General features: G+C 54.1%; 1 protein-coding gene across 1 annotated transcript; it reads left to right on the top strand.

Annotated features, from left to right (window-relative positions):
• The first annotated feature begins 18 nt into the window (after positions 1-18).
• On the top strand, positions 19-9,702 carry LOC122386687 (zinc finger protein zfp-1-like). The gene is made up of 13 exons (XM_043376126.1): positions 19-208; positions 2,786-2,865; positions 3,302-3,466; positions 3,863-4,060; positions 4,227-5,303; positions 5,556-5,690; positions 6,275-6,594; positions 6,938-7,175; positions 7,405-7,551; positions 7,960-8,122; positions 8,406-8,535; positions 9,031-9,124; positions 9,541-9,702. Exons 1-13 carry the CDS (start codon positions 79-81, stop codon positions 9,700-9,702), a joined length of 3,039 nt encoding a protein of 1,012 aa, XP_043232061.1. The 5' UTR covers positions 19-78.
• The last annotated feature ends 623 nt before the right edge of the window (positions 9,703-10,325 follow it).

Raw genomic sequence — 10,325 nt, 5'->3', positions numbered from 1 at the left:
GCGTGCGCAGTAGCCATCGAGGAGTTCGAGGTTGTAAACAATGATGGCGAGGGGATTCGTGCTGTATATGGCGTCCTAATGGGTGAAGGGGAAGGTGACATGAAAGAAATGGTTGGGGGCTGCTGTGTCTGCTCCGACGAGAGCGGTTGGGACGAAAACCCTCTGGTTTATTGCGACGGTGATGGCTGCAATGTGGCGGTGCATCAAGGTAGGAGACGAAAGTAGCGCACCACTACTTTCATTGCATGTTTGATATTTCTTTGTGTTTCTCATAAGTTAATCGATGCAGTTGACCAACTAATCGTTTTTCTTCAGTTTGAACACAGGCTCTATTTACATACATTGTGTTTTAAACATGGTGTTAAGCAATGCTGGTAGCGGAAGCGCAAATGTGATGTGCTTTCGATGGATGAAAGTCCGCAATGCTTGAAGGATGATGGCACTGCTCTTATCGAGCATGCTTGACAGACAAAAGACTGGTTTCTTAGTTAGGTGGGTTGCTACTATCCTGTCACCTGGTGACCTGTTAACCAGCTGGGAGAGTGACATGAGCTGGTGAAGTTGGTACACTGCCTAGTACCCCCACCTGCAGAATGGGCAAGCTTCCATGATCACTGGTTATAGGACTTTTGATGCTAATGCTTAAATCATCAAATAATCAACAGTGTTCATGATGACTAGATTGAGATATATAAGACCTAATTTTGATGGTGTTTTTGGAAAGTTGAAGTATTACTTATGAATAGGTTTAAATTTTAGTACCTACCTATTTTTTGCATGGTAAAATATTTTATCATTTGACTGACACTGCTCTGAAGCATGGCAACCCATATTTATGGCACATAAAATCCATAGATAGATAACCATTCACATTGTATGCCAAACTGATTACTTGCAGGAATAAAAACCTTTATTTTTCCATGTCATGTTTGCTTTATGCTTTGCTTCTTGACTAAATGCATGGTAAATGAGTGAAATCCTTATCCATTTTTTTGTGCCACAAGTGTTGTTATTATCATTATTAAAAGATATTTTGTTTATGTGCATATAAATCCTAAAAGATTTGCATGTTTTGTTAGAAATGCATGCTGAATTTTACTTCATAGGTGCAAGCTATATTCCTAGAGCTTTTTGTATCCCTTATAATAAAGTTAGCTCAAGCTCCCTCATCATTCTTAGAGGCAGAGGGCTATGTGTCTATTTTCATTACTTAGCTTTTTAAAGTTTTTTTATTAGTTATTTAAATTAGAAATCAACAACTATGATGACAAATTAAGTAGGTGATTTCTTAAGGAAATTTGATTAGAAAATGCCTACTAAAATAATTCAGCAATTAAAAACACATGTTTATGCATCTATCACACACAGTCCATATGACTACTTTGTAAGCCCTCTTCTTGGTACTATTTTATCTATTTCTTGTTTCTATTACTCATTCAAATTGTTTACCTATTGTCTGCTATGACACTCACAAAGCAGAATCTATAGATTGCTTAGGTGTCATGAGTGATGAATTTCAAACTTGGGCTACCTATGTGGGGAAAGGTTATTTTTGGAGATAGGAAGGGATAGTGCATTAGGCTATGTGTTTAAAACCTAGAAACAAAGCTCTGAAGTATAGATTAAATAAACCATTAAAACAAAAATAGAGGATTTACCATGTTTGTTTTCACACTGTTAAAGATAAAGTACCTAGTTTGATATTCAATGCAGTGCATGGTGTCATGGTTTTGGATGGAAAATGCATTAATTGTTTTGTTCCACTCATGACTGCCAACAACAGAAAATTTACACCCTAAGCTGTTGCTGACAGCTTAAATTATAATATACAGTTATACTAGTTATAATAGTTATTAGTTATAGTTAGTTAGTTATACTTGTAATAGTTCTAATAGCCAGATTAATAGACTGCTTGCTTATTGAAGTATAATGTTAGGAAGTATGCTATTACTTTTGTGTAGTGAACTTTGTAAAAAGTGTAACCCTGTTAGTATTTTAATATTATCTGACCTGGTCATAAGCTATTGTCATTTAAGGTGTTTAGTAACTGACAATTTTGTAGACCACTTACTTCAGCTATGATTCTTACCTTATAATAAGAAACTGTTTTACTTTACTTCCACAATCTCTTTACACATCACAGGTATTTTGCTCCTGCCAGGGAACATCGTCATACATTGAAGCATACCTAGGCACAGCAATGGATTTCCTGGTACCGCGGAGCCCGAAGAATAAAAGCCAATGTGTAGTTACTCTGGTTTTGGCCGTAGCTCCTCAAGCCCCGATGGATACGAGGCTCTTTGCCTTTCCGTGTTGCAAGCTCCTTAGTTATACAAATCAGCTGCTAACTATTCAAACCAGCCTAGTCCAGAATTATCGTTAAATATATGCATATATATGAAAAAAGGCGTTTAAGAATCGATCAATTTCGAAATCGTATAGCCAGAGGCCAAAATAAGCATCGTGTGACTATCAACTTTGCCTCTCCACTGGGGAGAGCGGCGAAAACAACCGCGGCGCTGGGCGGGTATCGAAAGGCTAAACTCTGGACGGGGTTAACCCTCCCGGAGAATAAGACGCCGAAACCAGAAAGAGGCCTCAATTCCAACGCTGCCTAGGCGTCTTCTTCTATCCCTGTCACATAGTTCTATTGTCAATGTTTCAACCCGCCATTGTATGTCACATCACTGCCGTGTTATCCAGATTCTTCCTACTCGCTACCCTCACGGACATACAGCGTGTTCGCCTGTCTCCACAGTCCACTGACGTGCGTTCCTTGTTGCAGCGTGTTACGGAATCGTGTCGGTGCCACCTGGACCGTGGTTCTGCCGCAAGTGCGAGTCCCAGGAGCGGGCGGCGCGTGTGGTGAGTGACGGCCGGCGCGGCCGAGCGGGGCGGTCCCCTGGCCGGGCAACCTCCGCGTGGTAGGGTTTCTCCTGGCAATTTTTCGTTTCTACCCGTCGAAGTTCGCCGCATTGTCGACACGAGTGCGACTCCGGCGCATTATTATTTCAGTAACCTCTGTTCGGTCAGATATCCAACCTTTGAATGAAATTAATATTGTGTGCTGTTTTCTTAGGCAAATAAATCAGCTGGACCACCTGGTTCCTTTGATATTTGAGGGATCCTACTGACCTAATCCTTCTTCTTTTAGTGGTTTTTGTCCCAGCTAATCTGCCCTCATTTTTCCTGACATCTGAATGACCTCATTGATAACACTTTATCTCAAGTTTGAGTGATTCCACAGACCCCACTTTCTCAGACGCGTGACCCGACGACTGACCTGACCTCCCTCCGTCAGCGCTGCGAGCTGTGCCCGAGCAAGGGCGGCGCGCTGAAACGGACCGACACCAGCGGCTGGGCGCACGTGGTGTGTGCGCTGTACATCCCCGAGGTGCGGTTCGGAGACGTGGCCACCATGGAGCCCATCCTGGTCTCCATCGTGCCGCCCGACAGATTCAGCAAGGTGAGAGGGAGCGGCGAATGTGGGGAGTGGTTAATGTGGTGGAGTCTGGGGGGAGACTGAGCTGACGATTTCAGCGTTCATCTCTTTCTTATTCTAGCGACAGAAACTTTGTTTTTTTAATTACCTTATGTGCTTTTTGCTTGCGATTGTAGTTTACCACCTCGATTAATTAGCTGTCAATTGCTGCTGCTTTCGATTTGTTGGATGTCACATCCCAAATACAAGCATTTTTCATATGTTAGCAGATTGGTTGATCTGCTGCTCCAAGCGTAACTGGGCACTAAAACACTACACTACATTGTTCCTTACATACACCATCCAATCTGCCTGTCATTTATCGTCTGTATGTGTATGTTGTGTCTGACCAGTGTGTGATCCGTCCCCTCTCTCCCACAGTCGTGCTATCTGTGCGAGCTGAACGGACGGGCGAGCAAGGCGCAGATGGGAGCCTGTATGAGCTGTAACAAACCCGGCTGCAGGATGAACTTCCACGTGACGTGTGCTCAGGGGCACGGCCTGCTCTGTGAAGAACAGGTGCAGAGCATGAACAACGTCACGTACTGCGGCTACTGCCAACACCACTACGCCAAGCTGGTGAGTCTGTGGAGTATTTAGGCCTTAGGGAGCGATGTTGTGTGGGAATCGCTTCAGAAATGCTGTTAGTTTCTATTCCATTTGTCGTTGTGGTTAACCTATATTTTAATTACACGTCACGTTTTCTTTCTGCAAGTCTGAAACGACTGCGTCTCCGCGTCCACAGAAGCGCGGTCACAACGTGAAGCCGATCCCTGCCTTCAAGTCGAGCCACGACGTGACCTCCTCAGAGCCATCTTCGGGCAAGTCTGCTCCGCTGCCACTGCCGCCCTCTGCCGACCCGGCGCGCACCGAACGACGTAAGCGACCCAAGGCGTCCCGCTCGCCACGGGCGTCGGCCACCGCGCTGCCCGCGCCGCCGTCCGCGCTCAACGAGAGCTCCTGCTCGAGTCTGGCCAGTGACGCTCCGGCGGCCGACGAGCGGCGAGAGAGGAGCGAGAGGACAGAGCGCAACGAGAGGGGCGACCGGTCAGAGCGTTCGGAGAAGGCAGAGAAGAAGGAGGAGCGCATCGAGAGGACAGAGCGGACGGAGAAGGCGGAACGGGGCGAGAGGACGGAGCGTTCTGAGAAGGCAGAGCGAACCGATCGGTCAGAACGTTCGGATAAGGTGGAACGAACTGACAGAACGGAGAGATCCGAGAAGACTGAGCGATCCGACAGATCGGAAAGAACCGAGAAAACGGATCGTGGAGATAGAATAGAAAGACAAGACCGGGCGGAACGACAGGAGCGGCAGGAGAGGCATGAGCGGCAGGACCGACAGGAACGGCAGGAGCGGCAGGACCGACCAGAGAGGCAGGAGCGGCAGGACCGATTAGAGAGGCAGGAGCGGCAGGACCGACCAGAGAGGCAGGAACGACAGGACCGGGTAGAGCGACAGGAACGGCATGAGCGGCAAGACAGGTCAGAAAGGCAAGACCGGCAAGACAGACCAGACAGGCCAGAGAGGCAGGACCGGCAGGACCGCCCAGACCGGTCTGAGAGGCCAGACCGGGAGCGGACGGAGCGCCCTCCTCCGGCCGCGGTGCCGGCAGAGACGAGCGACCGGACACCTCCCGAGTCCTCCGCCGACACCAAGTTCACCACGGCCAACTTCACCGAGACGGTGGTGACGCCGAGTGGATCGGTGTTCGGCGCGCCTCCGGCCCGGTCCTCCGCCGGCGGAGAGCCGGCCGGCGCCGCCAGCGGAGCGGGCACCGAGAGCGAGTCGACACTGTCCACCGCCTCCGACCTCGACTTCAAGGTAACGTACTGACGACGGGCATAGGGAGGGCTATATGGGACTAGTCATTGTGGCTTCCTGAGGCTCTGATTTGCGTGTGTTTGATCGATATTTTGATTGTAGTTGTTTCTGGCGACAATGTCCAAACAAATATGCTGCTCATTTTCTTATGTAGTCGATGTTTCCCAACGTTTGATCTGTGTGTCTACAACCAACTCTGCACTCTGCTTGGTTACCAGCTTCTGACCGTTCCTGGCCCCGTCTCGTCCGCAGGAGGCGGCCCTGGTGATCAAACAGGAGCCGCGCGACTCTGAGCCAGTACCGACCGTCAGCCAGTCCGTGCCGTCCCCGGCCCCGGCCCCGGCCCCGGCCCCGGCCCCGGCCCCGGCGCCCATGCCCTCTCCGGCGGTCCCGCCGCCGGCTCCTACCCCTCCGACGGCTCAGCCGCCCCCGCCGCTGTCCGCACCCGCGCTGCCGCCGCCGCCGCAGCCGCCCAGCGTCATACAGACGGCCCCGGCGCCACCCGTCAGCCTCTCAGCGCCGCCGGCTCAGCACTATCAGCAGCAGCACCAGCAGCTGACGCAGCAGCAGCAGCTCACTCAGCAGCAGCAGCTGGCCCAGCCGGTGACAGTGTCCCTGCCGGTGGTCTCACTCAATCAGGTCAGTACGCGTTACGATGTTCTAGGACGCATTAGCGGAGTTTCAGTGCCGGTATACACTGATTTTTTTTTCGTTTCTGTTCAATCATTCATATTTGATTTAATGGAATAATGTTTGGGTTTTGCTTGCCTTACTGAAGCTTTGCCATTGACGATCATATAACAGACGCCATTGCGTTCCCAAATTTTTGCATGCTTCTACCCTTCAGCGGACGAAATAGCCAACACTTCCTAATCCCATTGAGCCTGTCATTTTTTCCCAACTGTGCCTTCCTCCGTCCGCATTCAAACCTGAATTCCTCACGGCTGACCCTTCTCCCCTTCCCGCCACAGATGAGTCCCCAGCAGATGGCGAAGACCAAGCGCGCGCTCTCCACCGCCGCTGCCGACAAGGAGCCTCGCAAACGGAAACCGCCGGGCCGGCCGCGCAAGCACGCTCCACCGCCGGCGCCGCTGTCCCCGGGCTCAGCGGCGCCTCCGCCGGAGCGCGAGGCAGCCACCCCGGACTCGGTGGGCGCGCGGGAGGCGGCGTTGGGCCGCGCAGAGGTGTCCCCGGGCGCGGCGCCGCCGCCGCCGCTGCCGCCGCCGCCCCCGCCGGCGCGCGGCCGGTCCAGCGGGGAGCTCAGCGCGCCGGTGTCCGTCAACGGAAGGAGGTGAGTCTGAGACACGGTGGTGGGTTGTCGTGTGTCTGGGTTGTGTGAGATGTTCGTAAGCTGTGAGATGTTGGAAACGTAAAAGCGTTTGTTCATGGCAAGCTTGTGATGACAGCTAGGTTGCCAAAGACATTCTTGTTTGTAAATTGGGGATTTAGAGCGCACCGACTACCAAGGACAACATTCTGGCCATAGTGGAGTTCTTTCGTGTGTGACTCATGCTGCTTTGTAGTCGCGTTCTATTAACAACCATGTGAGTGATTGTGCACCTAAGAGCGCCAAGGTTTTTTCCTTATACGGTCCCGTATCACTGCTCGCTTAACCCTTTTCTTTTCCCCTGCAGAAACAGCGGCGGCGGCGGGCTGCCGGCTCGTACCAACGGTCTGCCGGCCGCCGCTCACATGCTCGGTAACCAGCTGAACCCGGCCTCGCTGATGGCGCCCAAGCTGTCTGACTCGCTGGCGGCCGAGCTGGCCGAGCAGGCCGGCTACCTGGAGCCGCCCGGCCGGCTGGTGGGACCGCCGCTGCCCGGCCGGCCGGCGGCCGCCAGCGCCGGGGCGGCACCGCTCCCCAGCAGACCGGTGGGTAACGCTGACACAGCTGGCGTGGGATGAATAATCGTGGCTTACAGCTGATGTTATTGTAAGAAAAATCTTGCTACGTTCTTTACGTCACAGCTTCAGATACCTTATTTCCATGTCGCGCACAATTGTCAGTGTGATATTAAGTGAAGTAGCGCTGCTGTGCTCCTCATCACCTCTCGGTCGCCCTCCCCACCGACACTCGGCCGCGTGTGTCCGGCGCCGACAGGGTGCGCCGCCGTTCCCTCAGTCGCTGAGTGAGCTGCTGGAGCGCCAGTGGGAGCAGGGCAGCCACTTCCTCATGGAGCAGTCGCAGCACTTTGACGTGGCCGCTCTGCTCAGCTGCCTGTACCAGCTGCGGCAGGAGAACGAACAGGTGAGGTCGAAACTTCGGTATCAGGGAAACGAAGAGAAGAAGTTGATCACTTCAATATTAGGGGAACGAACAGGCGGAGACACTTGAATGAACAGGAGGGTAATGCGGAGACAGAAGCAGATGAACAAGGGAGTCAGGAGACAGGAGAATGAACCAATGGGTCGTGTGGAGGCATGATTATGAACCGAGTTTTATATGCTTGAACATGATAGCCTTCTTGCTTTCATATCATCTGAGTCTAGTCCTTGAATAACATTGTTTTCAGTATCCGGTATGATACGTCATTGGTAATTGGTACTAAGAACTAGGACATAATAACTTCGTCGGCCACTTCCAGCACAGCCATCCACGACTGCATCTGCTCTGCCCGTTACTGACCGCCCGCGTCCGTGCCCGTCCCTCCCTCAGCTGGAGGAGCACATGAGCGAGCTGTCGCAGCGTCGCGACCACCTACTGGCGGTCAACGCGCGTCTCTCCCAGCCGCTGGAGTCGGCGCCGCCGCTACCGACGGCCGCCCGACCTCCCTCCTCCGTGGCTGCCGCCGCCGTCGCGCGGGCTCACTACGGTTCAGGTGAGATGGTGTGACGCGACAGGGCTGGGGACTCAGCAGAGCGGTTATAGTTGGCTCACGAGACGATCATGTCGCCGGCCTTTAGTGCTGGTCTGTTTTGCAACGGTTTCAGTGATTTGATTCTGGTTCTAAAATAAGAAATGCTTGCTTATTATTATAATCGTTAGTGAGATGAAGCGTACGCTACCGTCTACTCGTATAGATGTGTTCTTCTGCTCCGATTTCTCTTTTCGATGTGTTAGCTCGACCTTACCTTATCTAACTGCGCCTACCCCGCCGGCAGTCGGTCCGCTGGGCCACCACTCTGGCTCGCCGCGGCCGCCGCTGGAGAACGGTGTCGGTGACGGCGGCGGCCGGCCGGCGCCGCCGTCCCCGCTCCAGCTGCACTCGCCGCTGGGCGGCGGCGGCCGGCCGCCCGTGGGTCGTCAGCCGCCGCCGGCCAGTCCGCTCGGCTCCAGCCGCCGCTCGCCCACCGTCCGCTCCGCGTGAGTGAGGGGAGACGCCGCCGTGAGGGAGAAGTCTCTCCGGGCGGGAGGCAGGGAGGGTGGGGGATGAATGCTGAGGGGTGGTTGTTGATTGTGTTTTTTTTTTTTTGCAAACTAAGGTAATATTTTAGGGGTCTTTCCTTTTCGGCAACTGCAGTGAAGTTTATCTGATTTCCTTTGGAAACTTGTCTCTTTTGATCGTGGACAAAAATGGCACTGCCAGCAAGACCATTCTAAATTCTTCCATGCATGACATTTGTGTGACACTCCGCTACTTTTAATGACGTGCAAGCTACAGCGTCGCAGCACAAATCTTTGTCTGGCTGTCGTTAATGATCCCCAAATTCTCACGATCGTAGCTCCACCATTCCCGACTCCACTGTGCCCATCAGATCCACCTAACCCGTTTTCTCCCCCTGGCAGTGTGTCGGCGCCCTACCCTCTGCCTGGCGCCTGCTCGGCCTCGGCCAGCTCTGCCTCGCTCCAGGGCCTGTCGGGCCTCTCCGGACCGCTGCAGGTGAACACAGCTCTGGCCGGCCGGCCGCCGCTGGCTCACCAGACGGCGGCGGCGGCGGCGGCGGCGGCCGACCGCGACCACCGGCTCATGGAGGTAAGGGGACGGGCGATGGAGGTCAGGGTTAGGGTGCTGGGACGTTAGGGTGACTGCGCGGTGTCGACAGTGAATGAGGTGCGAGGAGGATAAGGTTCGCAGTTGCAAATGTAGTTTCACTGGTAGGACTTGCTGGAAGCTGCGGGTTCGTTGTAAGGAACTTTGAAGGTTCGGTACTTCGGTACGCTTCTCTTTCTACGAACACTTTTCCACCGCCGAAACTCGCTTGCGATCCTAGCGTCATCAGGGTGCTGTTTGGAGCATTCACGGTCGATTGTCCCTCGCTCCGTTCACTCTGACCGTGTGTGTTTGTGTTCCGACAGTCGCTGCGCGTATCGGCTGCCACCGGCGGCGGCGGCTACCCGCAGTACCAGCTGGTGTCCCCGCCAGGCGCCGGGCCGGCCGGGCCGCCGCTCCACCACGTGGTGCACATGCCACCGCCGGCCGGACGCGCGCCACGCGGCGCCAGCGCCGACAAGAGATGACACAAGGCGGCGCCCAAGTTTCGATGGTTCTACGAGTAGGCAGCGCCGCGGGCGGTAGGCGCGACGGCTGAAGTTCCGGCCGCCGCCGTCGGGCGGCGCTGCTGTCGGATGTCCGGCCACTCTCGGCTGGTATGTACAAATAATCGACGGCGGCGTTTTTGTCTTTGTGTCTGGCGGCGTCCTTTATACGCCATGCTGCCTGTGTGTAACAGCGGTGCGTTTCGTGACTGGTGCGGCCGATTCTTGCCTCTGTATGCCAGTTGGTACGCGAGTGTGTGCGCGCGACTTCCGTGTATGTGTGCGTCGGCGCTGTCCGGTGTGAGGCTGAGTGTCCAATCAGTACAAATATTTTGTGATGGCCGCCGGACGGCCGTCCTTTTGGCCAGATCTACTCAGTTTTGGGCCGCTGCCGCGGCCCGGTCATACCACCGCCGGCCGACCAATCAGCTCCGCCGACCGCCGGCCGGCCACCAATGGGCGTCGGCGTGACCCGGCGGTGCGCCAATCAGCGGCGGCGGCGGGCGGCAGTCCTCCAATCATGTCAGCGGGGTGCCGTCTGGCTCACACAGAGGCTCGGAGAGTGACCCGGGGGCCAGTGCGCGGCCAGCTCGGCTCATAAGATG

This window comes from Amphibalanus amphitrite, unplaced genomic scaffold (assembly GCF_019059575.1).
Source record: "Amphibalanus amphitrite isolate SeventyFive unplaced genomic scaffold, NRLGWU_Aamphi_draft 000259F_arrow, whole genome shotgun sequence".
NCBI classification, from domain to species: domain Eukaryota; kingdom Metazoa; phylum Arthropoda; class Thecostraca; order Balanomorpha; family Balanidae; genus Amphibalanus; species Amphibalanus amphitrite.
Note: the sequence above shows the minus strand (reverse complement) of the source record. Positions and strands in the feature narration are given on the sequence as shown.